This window comes from Myripristis murdjan, chromosome 16, assembly GCF_902150065.1.
Source record: "Myripristis murdjan chromosome 16, fMyrMur1.1, whole genome shotgun sequence".
Taxonomy (NCBI): Eukaryota; Metazoa; Chordata; class Actinopteri; order Holocentriformes; family Holocentridae; genus Myripristis; species Myripristis murdjan.
Genome location: NC_043995.1, coordinates 28376621 through 28397027, shown reverse-complemented (window position 1 = coordinate 28397027; position 20407 = coordinate 28376621). Strand labels below are relative to the sequence as shown.

The window sequence follows — 20407 nt, the reverse complement described above, 5'->3', positions numbered from 1 at the left end:
AAATAAACTGTAGATTCACCCTTTTTGCCCAAATGGGAATATGTTGGTTATGGTAGGAAGTCTAATTGATGCGCATAAAGAGAGACAAAATATAAAACTTCGTCTTCAATAACAGTAAGTGACCACTCTGTCCAGAGAAAGTTGGATTTAATGACACAATCTGCTGTGCAAAGATATTTTTTTTCGATATCTGCCGTTATTGTGCTGTTTACTGAGGCACATTATGATGATTTCTGGGTAATGAAGTCCTTCAAACTTAGAAAAAAACTGGAAGTGTTTTCATATGTTGCCCTCTTGGGATCACCAAAGTATGAAACTGCCCTTTGCAGGTTTCATCAATCACCTTTTCACCCATCAATCACTCTCCATTCCTTTCATTCTCCTTCATTCTCTCCCGTCAGACAACCAGCCTCCGGTGCTGCAGTCGCTGCCGTCTCGTCTTCAGTCGTTCCAGGGGGAGAATTTCGTCTACCAGCTGCAGGCTCAGGACCCCGAGGGCTCGCCGGTGCTCTTCACCCTGCAGTCGGGTCCCGCGGATGCCTCTCTGTCTCCGGCCGGCCTGCTGATCTGGAAAGCCGCTGCGGACTCCACCGACACACACACCTTCCACTTTACAGTGACAGACGACTGCAACGCTGAGACCAGAGCCTCTGTACAGGTAAGAGGGGGTTCGTTGGGGTTAGTCACAATTTTTTAATACTTTTTTTTTTTTTTTACTTCCTAACACTTTAAGAAAAAAAAGAGAGTGTTAGAGGCTCAGAATTTGACTGCTTTGAATTTGAGGAAAATATTTTTACATTTTTATCAACTTGCAAACCAAAGATTTTGCAGAAACACCAGCAAAATCAGCAGTTTAGGAGACTGAAACAACCTTCTTTTGATGAAAAAAAAAAAAAAAAAACATGCAACCTTGAGTTAGTTGGGTCAGTATGACTTTTCATTATCGTTAATCATACAATCATTGTGGGCAACCATTTAGTTTGATACACTTATAATCTTACTGTGCCTCAATAGAAATGGACCATGTGAGACTGATTGTCTTTGCTTCTAGCTCCCACAAGAGGGAGCTCATGATGTGCAGTCTGGAGGTAAACCCACAAACCTCAAATAGTGGCTTCATAAATACATTTGTAGTCCTGTAGCTGAGCGAATTACCATAAGTGTGGAAGTATGCAAACAAACAGCAAACAGTACCAATTCCCTAAGGTGAATATGAAAAAAAAAATCTGCTCTTCAGATCCAAGAAAACAGAATATAATTGGCTGGTTGGTGATGCCCTAATGAAGCCTTGTGTCTCTGTATATGAAACTTTTTTTTTTTAACTCTCAAAAGAAGAATGCCTTGGAATTTGTTCACTGGACTGGCCTGACTGGGTGACCACATGCAAAACAAGCCTAATGGCCATTTGGTCTTTATGGATAGAAATGTTTTTGAGAAGTTTGACCCCAGAACAAAATACCAAGCAACTTTACACAGTGACACATGCCTCTACAAAAGGATTGATAGCAAAAACAGTAATATATTTTTAATAAAGACAGCAGGTAGCCTATGCCCTTACTTGACAAAATCATTCATTCCTTCACTCTCTGTATTCACTCAGTTATTCCTACTATGGAAAGGAGTTGAGGAAATAATAACTCTTTCACGGATTTGATTCTAGTAAATGATGAATCTCCAGTAATTTTTTTCCCAGTTTGACTCTTCGTTTCCCGTCTTGCCACGGCATGAACCTCGCCGGAGGTCACAAATCAAATACACCCCGTCTGCCAAAACATTGTTTTTGTGTTATGAGCCGTGGCGACTGCAGTCCAAATGATGAACGAGGCTGAAGCTGCACAAACAGGTCGGCCTCCTCGTGTCGTTCCCAGGTGTCCGTGCGCTCCTGTGAGTGTCTGAACGGCGCCTCCTGCGTGACCGACGTCAACCTCCCGGCCGGCAGCGGGGCGTACCTGTGTGCGTGTCCCGGCGGATTCAGGGGGGAGAGGTGTGAGGTGGACATCGATGACTGCAAACCCAACCCCTGCAGACTGGGCCGCTGCATCGACGGGCCCAACTCCTTCTTCTGCATCTGCCCTCCAGGAATGACAGGTGGGCACAGGGGACAGTTTCTCTTTTTCTTTGAACATTTAACACCAATCAGCAATGTTTAGACTAAAAATATCAGTAATAAATATAAAAATGAGTATTACACTCCATGTCCGCCCCAAGTCCCCATAACTTAACACAAAATTATGGGAAATATAGAGGCTCCTCTACATTAAGCCACTTGGTGTCAGAACACACAGTCAGTTAAAATGACTGGATGATGCAAGTGCATACAGTTCAAAAACATTTTGTGCAAAGAAAAGAATTGGAAAGTAATTTTTGAGAGCCGACTACCTGGAAAACTGACTGTTGAATCATTGGTATTGATCAATAACCTGACAAATATGCTTATTTTGTGCACTAAAAATCAGATTTATTGCCTCTTTGATTTGCAGCACACAGGGTTCCCGTGGGTCATGAAATTTCTGGAAAGTCACGGAAGTTGAAAAGTCTATTGCAGACACGGAAAAGTCAGGAAATTTTGTTAATTTTTGTTTTGTTTTGTTTTGTTTTTGTTAATTATTTAGTATCAGTAAAACATTTTTAATAAGACCTCTAGATGTGGAGCAGGCTCTACATTTCAGTCAAGTAAAAAAAGTACTACATTGATATACAGTACAGGCCAAAAGTTTGGACACACCTTCTCATTCAATGCGTTTTCTTTATTTTCATGACTATTTACATTGTAGATTCTCACTGAAGGAATCAAAACTATGAATGAACACATGTGGAGTTATGTACTTAACAAAAAAAGGTGAAATAACTGAAAACATGTTTTATATTCTAGTTTCTTCAAAATAGCCACCCTTTGCTCTGATTACTGCTTTGCACACTCTTGGCATTCTCTCCATGAGCTTCAATTCATAGTTCATTCATAGTTTTGATTCCTTCAGTGATAATCTACAATGTAAATAGTCATGAAAATAAAGAAAACGCATTGAATGAGAAGGTGTGTCCAAACTTTTGGCCTGTACTGTAGATAATTAAAAAAAATCAATATTTTAGTCACGGAAAGCCATAAGCTCACATTTGACATAAAGTGGGAGTCCTGATTAAATGTACAAGTTTCTTGCATCTTTTCGTCCCTCTAATAAATGTGTAAATTCAAACTTAGCTTTGATTTACCAAGTTTCTTTTCACACGTAATGCCGTGTGCTGTTTTATGCATCACCAGGCCACACGTGCAGAGAGGATCTCGACGAGTGTGCGTCGCAGCCTTGCTTCCCCGGGGTCGGCTGTAACAACACGCTGGGCTCCTTCCTCTGCGGCTCCTGCCCACAAGGCTACAGCGGCGACGGGCAGAGCTGCACCCGTAAGTCGGCGCTCTCCCCCTTCACCTCATTTCATTTTCTAGATGAAGAGTTTCATTTGTTTAATCCTCTCAGTTCGGAGGAATTACGGCTTATCTCATGCTAATTCAGCTCAGGCGGCGGGGAGTGCATTTCAAGGCCGTGTCCGTGTCCGTCTTCAAGGCAAATCCTGTAACTTCCAGTGTTAAACGTTGCAGAGGCCAAGTCGGTTAAGCCGGCGTCTTGTTTTCTCTCGCGCTCTCTCACATTCTCATACATCAAAGTTAATATCCAAATTGTCCAGCTGCCTCGAGGTCATTCTCTCCACATCATCCTGTTGACAGCAGTCGTCGTCATCGTCTCTTTGTTCCAAGGTAACGCTGAGCCTGCCGGCACACCGGTCACCACACCAGCGAGAGTGCCGCAGGTTTCCGGCAGAACCAAGCCCTCCGGCCTGTCGCCTTGCGGTAGAAGGCCGTGTCACCCGGGGGTGCAGTGCTTTGAGAGCGCCCACGTGTCCGCCGGCTTCATCTGTGGACCCTGCCCTCCTGGGCTGCACGGAAATGGACAAACCTGCGGCAGAAGCTCCACTGCAGGTGAGTGTGACACCATTATAAAGGCCGGCAGAAACCACATGGTGCTGTGTGTGATTGTATCTGCACATTCAAAAAGTATGCAATGTATGCCTCTCTATTGCATAAGAAATCATTACAATTTTCATCTTGTTGATTATTCCATTTGTTGTAGGTGTTTCAATGCATGCTTACAGCAAATATTAGCAATACCTTTAAGTTGTAAGCACTTAAAATGAGGCTTAATGCTTTAATGTTCACACCTCAAGTCTGTATTCATGTTCATTTTCAAGCCATATCCTCTAACTCCCAGTGTTTTACAGGGCAGGGAGCAGCCACCAGCCGAGCAGATGGGCGAACTCAGATCACCGAAATTCCCACCACCTCCTCCTCTTCCTCGTCTTCGTCCTTACCCAGAAGGCACCCTGATGTGAGGACTAAAACAGTGGCAACCAGGAGAGGGCCTTCCAACGACAGGAGGACCACAGCGAGCCCCCAGAACCAAACCGTCACCGTCCACAGAGCCCAGCCCCGCGGGGAGGAGGTGACTCATGACCTCACCATCGGGGTCAAATGGGGGTCACCGCCTCATGTCGTGACCTGCGCCGACTCGCCCTGCTTCTCCGGCGTGCCCTGTGAGCCCACCGACACCGGGGCGTTCAAGTGTGGCCGCTGCCCTTACGGATACACCGGGGATGGAATCACATGCAGAGGTAGCTGTCCTGTAAGAGCTGGCACAGCACAATTGATGGGCCAAATTATATAGGAATATATTTATGATTATTATTATTATTTATAATTATATTTATGATTAAAGAACTTACAACATTGATATAGGGCTCTTTTTGGGAAGTAAAAACGCATTTGTAGCACATTTGTAGTAATCACAGTTGTAATAAATATATATACAGGTGGCTTTTTATTGGTTTACACTGCAAAAACTCAAAATCTTACCAAGATTATTTGTCTTATTTCAAGTCAAAAATGTCTTATTCCTAGTCAAAATATCTCATTACACTTAAAATAAGATATGATCACCTCACAAGTAACTTGTTTTTAGACAATTGTCTCTTGTTTCAAGTGAAAATTTGCTTGAAACAAGTGAAAGTTTGCTTGTTTCATTGGCAAAATTTGTTTCTTGTTTCTAGCTAATTTTCATTTATTTCAAGTGAATTTTCACTTTTTCCACTGGCAAATTTTGCCAATGAAACAAGCAAATTTTCACTTGAAACAAGAGACAATTGTCTAAAAACAAGTTACTTCTGAGGTGATCATGTCTTATTTTAAGTGTAATGAGATATTTTGACTAGTAGTTAGACATTTTTGACTTGAAATAAGACAGATAATCTTGGTAAGATTTTTCGTTTTTGCAGTGTACAATACCACTGAGCTAATATTGACTGATTATGTCGAACAATAATTAGACATGATGACATGCAGGTCTTACAGTGCATAGACTGGGATTGCTTTTTGCATCTGCATTCGTTTCCAGTTTTAATAAAAAAGGGTTATGCAAAGAAGAATGCACACAATCAGAGTGCCGTGCTATTCACGAATGATGCACAAGGCGAAAGCTGCCAAATAGCGCCGCACAAAACCTTTTTGCCTGTCACCTTTTTGCAAATCTCATGACTTTGTCTGTTTGTCTGTGTAATATTTATCTGTGCAGATTGAGTGAACTGAAGTGCATGCTTAATTCAGACACATTTCACAACAGGAGCACATGTAAGTTCCTTTGCAAAGTGACATAAAGACCGAGAGCACGGCTGCTGTCGTCGCTGCAGGACGCAGGCAGGGAGTTTTCTGTGCTGGAATCTCAGGTCCGGTCAGAAAAAAAACGGCACCTCAGGGTTCAAGGAGGGTGTTTGCTTGTTCCATGCTCTAGTTTAGGGCTTGTTTGCTTATATACTTTGTAGATAATAGCACACACAATCTGCACTCTCAAGCAACATGAAGGGCAAAACAATTTCAAACTGTCCTTGAAACACTGAACTTCAATGTTATACAGTGGCCCCTCGTTAATCGCGGGAGTTACATTCTAAAAATAACCCGCAATAGGCGAAATCCGCAAAGTAGTCAGCTTTATTTTTTACAATTATTATAGATGTTTTAAGGCTGTAAAACCCCTCACTACACACTTTATACACTTTTCTCAGACAGGCATTAACATTTTCTCACTTTTCTCTCTTGTTTAAACAAGAGAAAAATAAGTCCAGTAAAAAAAAAAAGCATGCAAAATTGCACAAAAAAAAAAATCCGCGAAACTGCGAGGCCGCGAAAGGTGAACCGCGTTATAGCGAGGGACACCTATATACTGTAGCTGTGTGTATTAGACCTGCATAATGTATGGACGGCATCCAAAAAGCTGCTTTTGGTTTGTTTCAGCTGTGTGCAGGTATCCGTGTGGGAAGAACATGGAGTGCACTCTACCAAACACATGCACCTGCAAGGAGGGCTATACGGGATACAGCTGCCATATAGGTGAGATGCAGGGAGAGATCTGATAGAGAGCTGGTTTGTAATATTTTTAGACAAACTGAGTACTTTCATTTTTGGGCCAGGACCCAGGTTCATGAGCTCATATTACTCAGACAGAAACCCTGATGCTCAATTTACGCCCAGACTCACAGTTTCAAGAAATTAAACCTTGCAACACTGTGATTAATTTCTGTCATGACTCATCGCTATTAAACCTCCGCAGCAGATTTGGCCGCTCTGCATCTGTGGCCGATTTTGTTAACGTTTTTTTTTTTTTTTTTTTTTCCCCTTCTCAGCGGTGTGTCGACCTGACTGCAAGAACCAGGGCAAGTGTGTGAAGCCGAATGTGTGTGAATGTCCTGTGGGCTACAGCGGGCCCACCTGTGAGGAAGGTAACCCGAGCTCACATACTCACACTAATCTGACACGCGGACACGCCGGCACGCCTCGCCCCGTGGAATACTGATGAGGATGCATGACGCTGTTTGTCACTGTGATGTTTTGTTCCTGCAGCGAGCTGTGAGCCGCCCTGCCAGCACGGAGGAACCTGCCTGGCCAGAAACCTCTGCACCTGCCCGTACGGATATGTGGGACCGCGGTGTGAAATTAGTGAGAGATTATTCAGCTCCTTTGATCTACCGAAACATTTCGGAGTGTGTTTGGAATTCATATCAAAGTGGGAATCTGTGAAAAGGACATTTTTTATATAAATATATTTTGATGATGTCTTTGGTGTTGAGGCGTCATTGGTGCTGTGGTGCTTTTGCATTGCAGTTTCTGTAGGTGGCGCTGTTCTCTTTGTCTGTCCAGCCATTGTGGATGCTTTTAAGGAACAGTTCACACAAATACACACTTACCACGAGTGCCATCTATCCATCCACACAGTGTCAGCCCAGTTCAATGAGAATGGATGGTTATTCTTTTATGGAGCTCAAACCGTCAAAATATTACATGTGAATAACAGAACAGCAGCAGCTCTTTCCAAAAACAATGACACGGGTAACTGCCATAACTCAAAGCCCGTGGGGACAAAGAGTTTCTTCGGGAGATATTTCCTGCCAGAAAACACCATCAAACTGTGTTTATCCACCCCGGAGTGCAAACTTTTTCAGATAGATACAGTTTGTCAGCGTTCTTTGGCAGGAAATTGTTCCCCACAAAATTGGGAAACTCACTGAATCACACAGGAACTATCTGGATGGAGAGATTGTACAAGGGTTGAGTGGGGAAATACGGTTTGTTTTGGGCGAACTGTTTATTTAAATGCATCACTTCTTGTGTAACAGAGGATTTTTCGAGGGAGACAGCTATCTGACAGCCAACGTTGAGAACAGAAAATGTCAAAGCTTTCGTGAAACGGCAGAATGAATCACTTTTGTGTTAGTCGGCAACAGTAAAAAGGGATATTGGTTTTATGAAAATGTTGCAGATTATTACTTAATCACATCAGACCACGCAGTTTCTCAGTCATAGAAAGGTTTATTATTTTCGAATACTTTACTGTTATTGTTTTTTCTTACTGGTTCCATTCACTCTTGTGGCAAAGTCCACTCATCTAACACTTCAGTAAAATTACAAATATTCAGAGTGTGTTTCAGTTGTGTGTCTCCCCATGCAGTGGTGTGTAACAGGCACTGTGAAAATGGAGGCGAGTGCATTTCTCCCGATGTCTGCAAGTGCAAACCTGGCTGGTACGGACCCACATGTAACTCAGGTGACTCACATCTCAACTCTGATTTTTTTTTTTTTTTCCCCCATCACATATGACACAGAACTGATGTTTTCTAACATGTATGAACAGCAGAAAGTGTTTCTAATCAGAGTTTGTGGTGCAAAAGTGGCATAATCAGACACATGAAACTTCCGGGGCTTGTAATTGAACACCTGAATCAAAAGTTGTAAGTCATTAAAAAAAACATTTGAGACAGCTTTCATAATTTTGGGATGATGATAGCTTGGCTAAGTGGTGTTAGACTGATGTTTGAGGAGACATTAGTTTAGTCAAAACTCAAACGCACATACAGTCACTGAAATATGTTCAAAACAGAAGCAATGTCTTTTTAATCTGATGGTAATCTGCACACACATCTTTTTGACTTTGCACTCAGTTCGTACTGGTATCAGATATGAATTATATTCTATAATAAATTCAATAAAGTCATATATGTGCAGCAGTTCAGAACTGAGCACCAAGGCCTGCAGTGTGTTATAGTGAGGGTGAAACAAGGACTTGGTGTTGCTTTCGATAAGTTCAAAAGAAAACACTCGTCAATAAATTATTAATACTCCGCAGCTGTCTGCACCCCTTTCTGTGTGAACGGAGGAACCTGCATCAAGCCAAACATCTGCGCCTGCCCCAGCGGCTTCTACGGCTCCCAGTGTCAGATTGGTAAGTGCAGGGTGCCAAGCTGCTCATCAGGAGCGGTTAGGGGGTTCAGTGCCTTGCTCAAGGACACCGCGACACTCTCTGGAGGAGCCGGGGATCAAACCAGGAACCCTCTGGTCTACCTCCTGAGCCACGCCGTGACAAATTGTGTTCTCATTTCAGCCACCAGAAGGTGCAAAGAATTCTGCAAGTTAAAGGCTCATATCTCATCTGCATATTTCAGTCATGTGTTTAATTATTCAATGATGGTTTTATGTGAATTATTGTTATTTATTTTTTTATTTAAAGGCTTGATGTGTTTCACTTTGCCGTACATATGATCAGGCCACGCTTCTTTTTAACGAGCTGCCAGTCCAGTTGAAAACAGCTGCATTTACTGGCTTCAGCGGAGACTTTAAGAGTCCCAGTGATCTAAATGGTGTTTCGAACAAAATGTGACACGAACACAAGTTTGAGGAAGACACTGAGAACTTATTTAATTATTAATTGGCATAAGAACTGGCTAAGTTAAGGAATGAGTCTTGGCACAAAATGCATGTAGTATTGGCCTTTGGTAACCGTAGACAAGCAACTGTAGATCAATCAGTGTTGCAGTGGCTGACTTAATTAAAAGATAAAAGGTTAAGGTTAGCACTATCAATTCAATTTGTCTCACTGATAGTTATTTATAATTATAGATTATAATTAACGTTAGATGTTATCTGTGTGTGCAATGCCTCCTGATATCTTTACAGTTGGATATTAGTGTATAATCACTTGAATATTAGCGTTATTCCGGTGCACTTGCAGCTGATCCAGCCGTGCCGTTGTGTGTGTTGCAGCTGTGTGCAGCCCACCTTGTAAGAACGGAGGTCAGTGCATGAGAAACAACGTGTGCTCCTGCCCTGAAGGCTACACGGGAAAAAGGTGTCAAAAGAGTAAGAAACACAGTCGCCCGCACAGTTGAAATAATTTGAATTCAGTTGTCGCCAGCAGTTCACAGCGCAAAATAAGTTAATATGTAATATATATATGTGTGTGTGTGTGTGTGTGTTCCAGGCGTTTGTGAGCCGATGTGCATGAACAAAGGCAAGTGTGTGGGCCCCAACATGTGCTCCTGTGCCTCGGGGTGGAGGGGGAAGAGGTGTAACATACGTGAGTGGCTTCATGCTTTCTCTATGTAGGCCAAATAATATGAAAGCCCCAGATCATGGAATGGTGTCTGTGCTCCAAAAAACGACTATCGGGTAGTATTAGTTTGCTGCCACTGTCTATATTTATATGGAATCCTGTGGGATGGGGCTATTTAAAGCTGAGAAAATGTCCACCCTAAAAAAGCACACCTAAAAACTGCTGCCACCAGCCTTTTATTCAGTATTTTTTTTTTTCCCATGGGTTGAAAGAAGTTCAGCTTTTCTGAAAAATGGCATCACTACCCTTTTTTTTTTATAATAGCCAAGAAATGCTTATGGCAGCGCTGCTTTCACTTGGAAAAAAAAAAAACGCAATGTGAAAACAGCCTTAAGCTACACTAGGCAAGATTTTTATGTATTGTATTGCTGTGAATCTCAGTTTGGTCAATCAAAGCTTTTGAGCAAAATGCAACATTTTCTGCACCGAGTGAGCGCTCTGTCAGCAGAACGCTAGGCCCACAGAAGATAGCTGGAACTTCAAACTTTTAAAAATTAAATTGGCCTCGGGAGCATCAAAGGAGAAACGTTTTTTTAGACTTTTGAATTTCCAATAACTGGACTTTCGATGAGCTTTTTTTTTTTTGTTGTTATTTCTAAAATGTATAACAAACATAAAACATCTTTGTCCCGCATAGCTGCCATGTGTACTCATAAAGTCAGTGTGAAGTTGTTGATCTGTTTCATGCTTGCATAATTCCATTTATGAAGAGTTTTGTTTTTATATATCCATATTAGTGGCATATTATTTTAGGTTAGCCTCCCTGCTCTGAGCTGTTTTCATGCACACATCTCTGATCTGTGTGCAGCGGTGTGTCTGCAGAAGTGCAAGAACGGCGGCGAGTGTGTGGGACCCAACACCTGCCACTGTCCCGCCGGCTGGGAGGGCCTTCAGTGTCAAACACGTGAGTCTATCGATCGCACGATGACACGGTCGCACTGCGGTAATAAATCACGCTCAGTTTTGACAGTAGATAGGTCACATATACCATCACACACGTACAGTGCAGTGAAACGCCTGCCGGGGTGGGGCATGGGGGGGGGTACCACAGCAAAGACAAGTGTGTTTTTGATGGGAAAACATGCGCCCATTTTTTAAATTTTGCTTTGATGCTTTGCTGCTTTTATTTTTTGGGAATATCAGGCTTCTAATGCTTTCATTTCTTAATTTTCTTACAATTTCCTCACCAGCCATCTGTAAGCAGCGGTGCTTGAATGGAGGGAGGTGTGTCCTACCTGACTACTGCTACTGTCGCAAAGGCTACAAGGGCCTCACCTGCCAAATAAAGGTGAGCTGTGGGGTTTGATTTCTGTCACTGATTGTGTATAACAGGAGCGAAACAATAGCAACAGTAAAACAATGGCTAGTTTTTCCCTGGCCCATGAGCAAACATCACACCAAATTCAGCAGAAATCCAAGCACCGATTTGTGTAAGGTGCTTCAGACAAAATCATACATTAGATGGCATGTGTGCACGTATTGAAAAATGTAGGTTTTTTTTTTAATGTAACATGAAAAGTTCACCTTATTTTATTGTCTTTTACATCAATACAGGCTCCACATGCATGATGAAGGCTGAAAAAGCAATGAAGTGAAAGAGGCTACAAGCTGCACAAAGCAAGAAGAGCACCACAAGGTGTTGTCTGTCTGTGTGTGTGTGTGTAAGTGTGCGTGGGTGCTGTTGTGTGTGTGTGTGGGTGTGTATGGGTGCGTGCTCGTGTGTTTTTGTGTGTTTCCGTGCGTGCCTCTGTGCACATTTGAACACTAACAGAGGGATCTGATGTATTGCACTTGTCTGTTTGTTTCTCACTACCTCATGGCTCAAGGTAACACACACCTGTTCGACGCATAAAACCACACAGCTGTGCTTATGCAGAGATTTGATACAGTATATGAGCGTGACTGCACAGCGACATGCAAACGACACATGAATCAGATAGAGTTATGATTCATTAATAAATAGAAGATTGCTTCTGCACCAAGAAAGCCTGTAATTCCCACATTTTGTATCGAGTACCATGTTACAGATTCAGTTCAAGTGTAGCTTGATCTAACCTTTACCGAAGCCGATGTGCACTGGTTGTTCTTTACGTATAAAGAGAAATATATTTTATTCTTCCTCACTACATCATACACAGTAAGTTGTTATAGACTGAATATGTTTGAAGTTTTTCCTTTCCATTTTTTTTCTTTTTACTAACGTATTAATTGAGAAGCCCTGCTCATTTTCCACTCTTAACACCATTTCCAACCACATATAGATTCAAGTTGTGGTCACATGTCGGAGTTTAATGTAGGTTTTTGTTATGTGGTTAATATCAAGACGAGATGACATTGTATTGTTATAAATTACATGTGACAAAATAAGTAATAAACTATTCCTGTCTTTCTTTTTGTTCTATGTGTTTTGACTGGATATTCATGATCAAACAGATGCATAAAATTCACAAACCTTTATTCATTTAATGAAACAAAACACAGTTTAGCACTTGGCAAATGATAATGTTACAAAAAAGTTCAATGGCTTAAAAAGACATTACGTGTGGTAAAAAGGTAAAAACCACCAAAGCACCGGCTACAGATTGTAGTAACAGTCCAAATGAACAAGGTCACTGATTTGGCCTCAGTGACCTTTGACCCCGCCAAGGTCACACTAGTGGGACTTCCTCCTCTCTTCACAGCGGGGGCCGAAGTAAGGAGGGCGACAGCGGCATTTCTGCGGAGAAATACACTTTCCTCCGTTCAGGCAGGGGTGACTGCAAACAGCTACAGCAGAGACAGAAAAGAAAAGAGTTCACAATTTGTCGAATTTAAGTGAAAAACAAAATTGTTGAGAGCTTGCAAGGAGTAACGCCGGAAATCCTGGGACTGGCCGAGGAGATGAGAAGAGCTCGGAAACTTGTCTGGGTTTCACCCCATCTGGAAAAACACTGAGGAGGAAACTTTCCAAGGGACAAGTTTACTACATTGCCAGGTGGCACATTTATCCCTCAGAGCGTGATTTACACCGTCTTAATCTGCGGACAGACTCATATCTGTAAAGCTATTCTTCTAGGTAAAATGTATTTTTTATTTATTTGGATCCAGGAACCACTGGGCTGAAACTGAACAGGAGGAGGAGGAGAGAGGGAAATGTGTGTGTGAGAGAGATATGAGAGCGATAAAGTGTGTCAAGTGTGTGTACTAGGGATGCACTGATACTCAAAGAATGAAACTCTCAAGTATCGGCTGATATCGACGACCAATCCAATCCATTAGTTTCATTCAGCAGTGCAAGCTTGGACCATTAGTTTGAGGTTCTTGGACAAAATAAGTGATTTAAAATAATTTTTCCCTCCACTTGAGAAAAAACAAACGTCCGTGTAGCAAAAAAAGGAGAAATGCAAGACAGTTTGCTTTTATTTCTGACATGTTGCTCAGGGCTTTTGTATCAGATAATTAGTCATATCAATCGTATCAGTACATCCAAGCTAGGGGTGTGTGTCTGTGGCTTAGCAGTCATTCAGTTGAATGTATATCATCCATTAATAAACATGCAACCATGTATGACTATCTTTATTATTCTAAAGTATAAAAATTACTTATTACTGAAACATTATTGAATTTAAAAAATGCAAAGTTGCAATTCATAGTATTATTTCAGCACAACACTTTGGGTCTTTTATTTTTTTAAGAATTGTGAGCAAATCAATCCAAAGTATTTTACATCAATTCAGGCAAAAGTCTGTATGATTTATTCTGTTCATTTGTTTTAGCAGATCAGTGTAGCTGGGTTAGGATTTATGAATAATGTATAGATGCAAAGAATGAATCACGACACCCTTCATCACTCAGGGGGGTACAGTGTGTTCATTTCTTTGTCGTGTGAATGGGACTGTGTGTGTGAGGGAGGTTTAACAAGACAAGAAATAAACTGCAGAGGCTCAACATTTAATCTATAGCATGCATATTAGGAATGAGCCTGCGCAGAGAGGCGGGGCGGGACAGCCTGGACTCACCGGTGTGGCAGGCGCCCCCCAGCCATCCCTCCGGACAGCTGCAGATTCCTGGAGCCACACAGCTTCCCCCGTTCCTGCAGCCTTGGGGACAGATCGCTGCGAACAAACCACAGCCACACATTCTCAACATGCCGGGAGGCAGACTGCAACTTAAATTACAGCTTACACACGTTTCTCTGTGACAAAGCTCCTTCAAAACATTAGCTAACTCCTCCCTTTTAGTTGTTTCACTACACTTCAGTCTAATTACTAGTCAAGTTACTTCACCAGAAAACCTGTTTCTATGGTTTAAACTCAACCAATGAGATTTTTCCTGCTTTTCCTGATTTTTCTGATAAATTTTTGTAGAAAAAAACCCTAAAACTTCAATCTGTTGCCAGGAACTCGTAAATCATCATTCACAAGACATACAATGTAAGTGTACTGTACGACATACTGTGCAAGTTGCCTGTGGAGCTGGAAAAGGCATTAGCTTTAAGCTCCATACATCTCAAATGTCTCGGTGGGCTACTGCTGACGAATAACTCCAGCTGAGAGACCCGTCCCATTTGGTGACTTTGACCCTTGGTGCTAATGCGTAATCAGATAGGGCTATAAACAGACCCTCTTGGCATTTGGAGCCACTCCAGCTCGAGGGGCAGATGCACTTGGCCACTCCGTTGACGGCGATGCATTCCCCTCCGTTCCAGCATCCACCATCACAGGTCACTGCCAAAGACAGATACTGTATGTCAGCAGCCATCTATGAATTTGGCTTTGACAGAAATATGGATTGACTGACAACTTGTGCCTTGTGGCTAAATTTTTTTACCACCTCTACAGCATGTCCATTATTTAAAAAAATCACTTTAACTGCAAGTTTGTTGAGCTGCAGCTGCACTTTTGCACCCTAAGAGGAATTCTGATGTATCATAAACTAAAGTTGTGTGTTCTGATGAATTGATATGGTTCTGCTGTATGACATTCATGAAACGGGGAGATGCAAGATAAATCCATTAAAACAGACTCCCACACTGGCTATACAGCATACATACAAAATGATAAAACATAAAATAAAGTGTCTTGCAGATTAAATTCTCTGTGAGTATCCAGCCCCACCGTCGTTGGACTCTGTCAACAAATTGAACAAATTCACAACTGCTCCTGCTCCTAAGTTATTTTATTTCTGAGCTTTTCCAAACAACATGTGACAAACCTTTGTGACAGTATCTTCCTCCAAATCCAGGCGGACATCTGCACTTCCCTGGGCGAAGACACTCTCCTCCGTTCTTACATTTGGGGTAACAGTTGGCTGCATTTGACACAGGGACACACGGGGCTGTGACAACTCTGACAACCACACTCTGAGGAGTTTTATTCCACAATTAGAGATCTCCCAATGGGACAAAATGACTCGAGCACAAAATTATGACATAAAATGACAAATTCAAAACAGATTCTTTGGCTGACAATGGACAGGGCTTTTACAGACTCAGACAGCACTGGAATAAAACCAAACTGAAAAGTAAATCTCACATTTCCCTCTCCGTATTATGCAGTGGTTTGACATGAGGAGTTTACGAATTAACTTTAATGCTGTATTACAGACATCAAGGCAAAGCTAAATAGCACTGTAAGGTAAACCTCCCCAAAATAAGATTATCACAGATATAAACTTGCATAAATTCAGCATCAAGGTGATGTAAGTTCTTGAATGGGCGTTTATGAATCATAAAGTAATGATTATCTTATATTCAATTAATTACCTCGACATCGCTGCTTACAGTATGTTAGTGTAGGCCTAAAATAACAATTATTCATTTGTCCATTAGTGTTGGGTCTTGTCAAAACAACACATGGAAATTAACGGGCTGAGTTTTAAGGAGGAACATAAAGTAATGTTGTTGTTTTTGTTTGTTTGTTTGTTTGTTTGTTTGTTTGTTTTTAATACTATATTGAGGGTTGTTCACTTTATTCCGACTAGAGACCTCAGTTTACCCACTTTATGATTTACCGCTGCATACCTGCCCACAGAATATTGCCCTAAATAAAGTTTATTCTGTCTAAAGTGAAACGGAGACAAAAGGTTGTAACATCACCATACTGGCAGGTCTCTCCCTCGTAGCCCCGGGCGCAGAAGCATGTGTTGTTTCGGATGCAGATCCCTGCGTGTTTGCACGGCGGGTCGCACTTCGCGTTGGGGTCGAAAACGAACGGAACCGCGACGCCCCGGGGCGCGTCCGAGCGGGCGGTGCAAAGGCCGAAGAGGGCGATGAGACAGGCCAGGAGAGCCGCTGAACCGAGGCCCTGGAAACCCATGACGGTCGGTCTGCGTTCAGCGGGAGAGCAGAGGAAAGCCGGGCGGTGGACGCGGAGACGGAGGAGAAAACCCCCTTCAGAGTCCCAGCGTCTCCCCCACGCCGCCCCCAGCTGATGGACAGAAAAACTACAGACAGGTCAGCGGCAGCGGCTCTGGGAGGAGCGGACGGGCTGGGGAGGGGCGGGGTGGTCGTGGGGCTGGTCTGGAGAGGGGGGTAAGCAGGGACTTGTGCACATTATTGTGGGTAAGGCGTTTTGTCAACTAACTATAATTAAAGTCCCACAATCACAATGTTTTCAGAAGCACCAAAACAATTTTTACGTTTAACTTTGATAAAGCGCTAATAATGGTTCACTTATTGTTTGTTTTCACAGGATTTGCGTGGCTACTACAGCTGCCACTCATAAGCCTTTTACCTTTGCTCCGCCCTCAACAAGCGGCAAGCCATCATGTCCAAATGGAGCGCACCTGTAGCTGACCGTTGATCCTGAGGGAGTTTCACCTGCAGCCATAAAGAGGTGCTTCACATCTAAAAAAAAAAAAAAAGTGCAGAAATCCAAGTTAGGGAATACATGGCACAATAGTTGGGTTTCTACAGAAGAAATCTAAGTGCCAAAACCAAATTAGTCCCACTTTACAGTAAGGCTAACCCTATAAATGATTTATGAATGATTTATAATTAGGTTATTAATTAGGTCGTAAGCACAAAACAATCACAACACCTTATAACACAATAAAAATACATTGGGATGGTTAATTGTGACAGAATTTTAAGAACACAGGCTTACATATTGCACAGGTCATTAATGAGGATGTAAACACTTTATTAATATGCAATTATAAATAAATGATACTGCAGTTATCATACATTGATGCAGGATCACTATTTGGCAAGATCAAGTTATTGCTGCACTGCATCAATTCTGTTAAGTCTCAGATCTTGCTAGTTGCTTAGCTTACTTTATCCATCCTTGGTGCCAAATAGTGACACCACAATATGAAGAGGCAAGGGCTCTTAGCGCTGTCGCTGAAAAGGCTTGTCACACTTTGCCTCCATCAAAGATAATGGTGTCCACTATATTACCCAGGACTGAGTGGGACCCACAGACCACTGAGAAAGTCAGTCTGAGCATCTTCACAGGGTGTCAACAATGGCCAAATGTGGATGTGGTCTATAAGCCCTCTCTGATGTCACTTGCCCTCTATGATAGTGTGCATCTTCATAAGAAAGTTGTACCTGTTTTCACGAAGGCATTGAGAGAAATCACACTGAACTGAAGTGGAACAGCTGTGAAGGTGAACAGCATTTTGGAGGGTAAGGACAGACTCTGCCGGAGGAAACAGGCTTCAGAGAAAAGCATTGAAGAGCTCCAGCGTGAGAAGCAGAGACCAGCAGGCCGTTAAGATGAAGGCATGTGAGGAAAAGACGGAAACACTTCATTAACAAATGAAGGAGCTTAAAGAAGCAGTCCTCGAGGCGATGGCCATGAACACCACAGATGCAGTCAGTTCTGATGCAACGATCCTCAGCCTTCAGCTTGGACTCATGGAGAAAGACCTCAACAAGAGCAACATGATCCTCAAAATGAAGCAGCAGGAGGATGCCCTCCTAAAGGAGAGGAACAAGGTCCAGGAGGTGCAGGACAAGTTCCTGGCCAACCAGCAGGTTCAGCTGGAGAACGCTGATGCTGACAACAAGATGATGGCCGCCCTCAACAAGGAAAAGAAACAGCTGGAGAGCAAACCTGTCCAGCTCCAGGAGGAGAGGACGTCCCTCCTCCGGGCCAGAGAAGAGACTGAGCAGGCCCTGGAGGAGAAGGAACACGAGTGGGCCAAGACAGAGGCCAGCGAGTTGGACAAGAACGCTGACCTGAAGAGAGAAAAGTCCAAGTGTGGTCACAAAAGTCCAAGATGTCAAGGGTAAGGAAACAACTTTTTGGAGCTCCGTCTACGACACAGAAAGAGGAGGAGGCAAAGAGAAAAAACACAAGAAGTGTCCCCTACTTCATGTGTCCAACATGAGTGAGGATCTTAATTGACTTTGTATTGGCATTGTTTGGCATCAGGCAGTCAAGCTGCACTTTACCACATTTAACATCCAACATTTACCACCATGCAACATTCACCATTTAATTAGGCTAGACAACTGAATTTAGGGACTGACAATAGTTTTTTTTGTTTTGTTTTTTTAAGGTCAGCTAGGTGGTGACTGTGACAAGCAGACAAAATGGCCAATGTCAAAACATCTAGCCTATATTTTCAACATGCAAGAGCTGCTTTAATGGAAGTTCATGTGGAGCACATATGGAAAAGCCATTTCCTCACAACTTGGAGAGAGGGAATTCTATGAGATCTATGGGGCTGGGGGAAGGTCTGCTGTAATGGTATTAACACAAGCAGACCAGCGGTGGATGTGGTCGTCGTTTCTGCCTCTTGAGCCTCTCTGCACCGAGGAATCGATTGACTGCACAACTCTCCGTACAGTAGTCAAATTACTTTTCATGTCCGTGCGACAAGCCTGTGACGAGGCAGACATTGCAGTGATGGTTCATGCCAAGTTCAGGATGTAGACCATCAGTTAGCAAAGTGGTCAGCATGACTATCCTGCAGCTGAAAGGTCACAGATTCAATTCCCACAGCAGCCACGAGGCCTGTCGAATTGCCATGAAGCACGGCATGGAGTCACTGCCTGCTCTTTCACTGCAGGTCGCTCTGGAGAAGTAGCTCCAGTAAAAGCTGCAGTGAAATGAAAAAAAAAAAAATCGAATTTGTCGTTTCAAAATGAACCTATCTAATGCCTGGGAGGGTTCAAGCAAACAATCCAGTCCTTGAATTGACCTCAGCAGCAGAGACTGTCTCGAGAACTCTGGTTCGTTGCCAGCCTTGGCCGACAGACTGCTCTGAAATCACTTTCTCGCTCAGCGATTCTCACTTTTCAGACAGTTTGGACTGATCCTGGGAGGCACAGGAACCTGGATGCACTGAAATCATTCAGTCCCACGTTCTGCTGTGAAAACTGAACATTGCAATTTGATCCACTTCAGAATGGGTGGTTAAGCTGAATTATTACAGCATGTGGCTACACACTGTACTGTACTCAACTGTATAAACATATTTGGTGTATTTGCACAACAATAAAACATAGTGATAAACTCATTCATTCATTCATTTGGTTATTTCAAACCTTGTTCATAGTGGTGAGCTCTGGGTTTTGCAGTAAAACACAATGATCACAGGTTCATAATTATAAGACTTTGTGCTAATCTATTATAATAACAATTAGGAGAAAATGGTGCACCTAGAGGGCATACTAAGCTGCAGCGGCCTACGTTAGAATGCAGAAATCTCACCTCAAAACTCAAAAAAAGAGCAGAAGACAGCAGTGCCAGATAAGAGAATTTAAATGGCAACAAAACAAAAGTTGAAAGTGGCAAATGAAAATATGAAAATAACCCAAATTAAATAAAATAACATCATAGAGGAAGTGGGAATGCGTTAGAAATCTGCTTGAACTGCTGTGATTTCCACCTGGATTGCTTGTTGCACGAAAGGAACCATGTTAAAAGTGAATTCCTACACAAAGACAAAAAAGAAGTGGTGTGTTTTTATTTGGTCACATGTATTTGAAGGTATTCTACCTCCAAACCACTGACCTGGATCGCAGAGAGGAAGTGAACTGGAGCTTTAATGAGCGCAACAGATGTGAGCATGCCGTGGTACACAGGAGACGCCGTGTGCTTTTAGCTGCTGCCGCGAGTTTCAGGCAGCCAACTCACTAACACACTGACATACATCCACAACTGCTGTCTGGCACGGAAGTCCGAATGGAGGTCACATATGGCAAATGAATGGTGATATGGAAAAAATAATAATAATTCTAAATAACTCGATATAATCATTCACATCATTTTCACGTATATAAATCTGTTTTTCTTCTCTCCTGGTTCATGGAAGCGGTGTCTTTGTTGGAAACACTTTTCTGTTTTTTCCAGGCTGAAATCCCACAGGAAGTAATGCGCTTTCTCCAGCCACCATAACTGCACAGAGAAAGAAAACAGCGCCACCTACAGAAGCATACACACTGCCCCGCCTCAGCAGTTATGTTTACTCTGAGCAAAGCCCATCTCCAT

The 20407-nt window shown here is 42.6% G+C and overlaps 2 protein-coding genes across 2 annotated transcripts in view; one reads left to right on the top strand and one right to left on the bottom strand.

Annotated features, from left to right (window-relative positions):
* vwde (von Willebrand factor D and EGF domains) overlaps nt 1–11633 on the top strand; it is a 36295-nt gene extending 24662 nt beyond the window's left edge. The window contains exons 17-31 of the mRNA XM_030072527.1: nt 402–658; nt 1869–2088; nt 3260–3397; nt 3719–3970; nt 4270–4659; nt 6332–6427; nt 6721–6816; nt 6938–7033; nt 8043–8138; nt 8718–8813; nt 9632–9727; nt 9849–9944; nt 10789–10884; nt 11171–11268; nt 11535–11633. Of these exons, the coding sequence (XP_029928387.1) occupies nt 402–658; nt 1869–2088; nt 3260–3397; nt 3719–3970; nt 4270–4659; nt 6332–6427; nt 6721–6816; nt 6938–7033; nt 8043–8138; nt 8718–8813; nt 9632–9727; nt 9849–9944; nt 10789–10884; nt 11171–11268; nt 11535–11549 (2138 nt within the window). The 3' untranslated portion in view covers nt 11550–11633. The remainder of the gene's footprint in view (nt 1–401; nt 659–1868; nt 2089–3259; nt 3398–3718; nt 3971–4269; nt 4660–6331; nt 6428–6720; nt 6817–6937; nt 7034–8042; nt 8139–8717; nt 8814–9631; nt 9728–9848; nt 9945–10788; nt 10885–11170; nt 11269–11534) is intronic.
* A 925-nt stretch (nt 11634–12558) lies between these two features.
* seraf (Schwann cell-specific EGF-like repeat autocrine factor) lies at nt 12559–16402 on the bottom strand. Its single transcript, XM_030072682.1, has 5 exons — nt 16057–16402; nt 15174–15269; nt 14582–14686; nt 13979–14074; nt 12559–12746 (listed from the first exon to the last, which is right to left on the bottom strand). The coding sequence occupies exons 1-5, from the start codon at nt 16274–16276 to the stop codon at nt 12634–12636; spliced, it is 630 nt and encodes a 209-aa protein (XP_029928542.1). The 5' UTR covers nt 16277–16402; the 3' UTR covers nt 12559–12633.
* Between the last annotated feature and the right edge of the window lie 4005 nt (nt 16403–20407).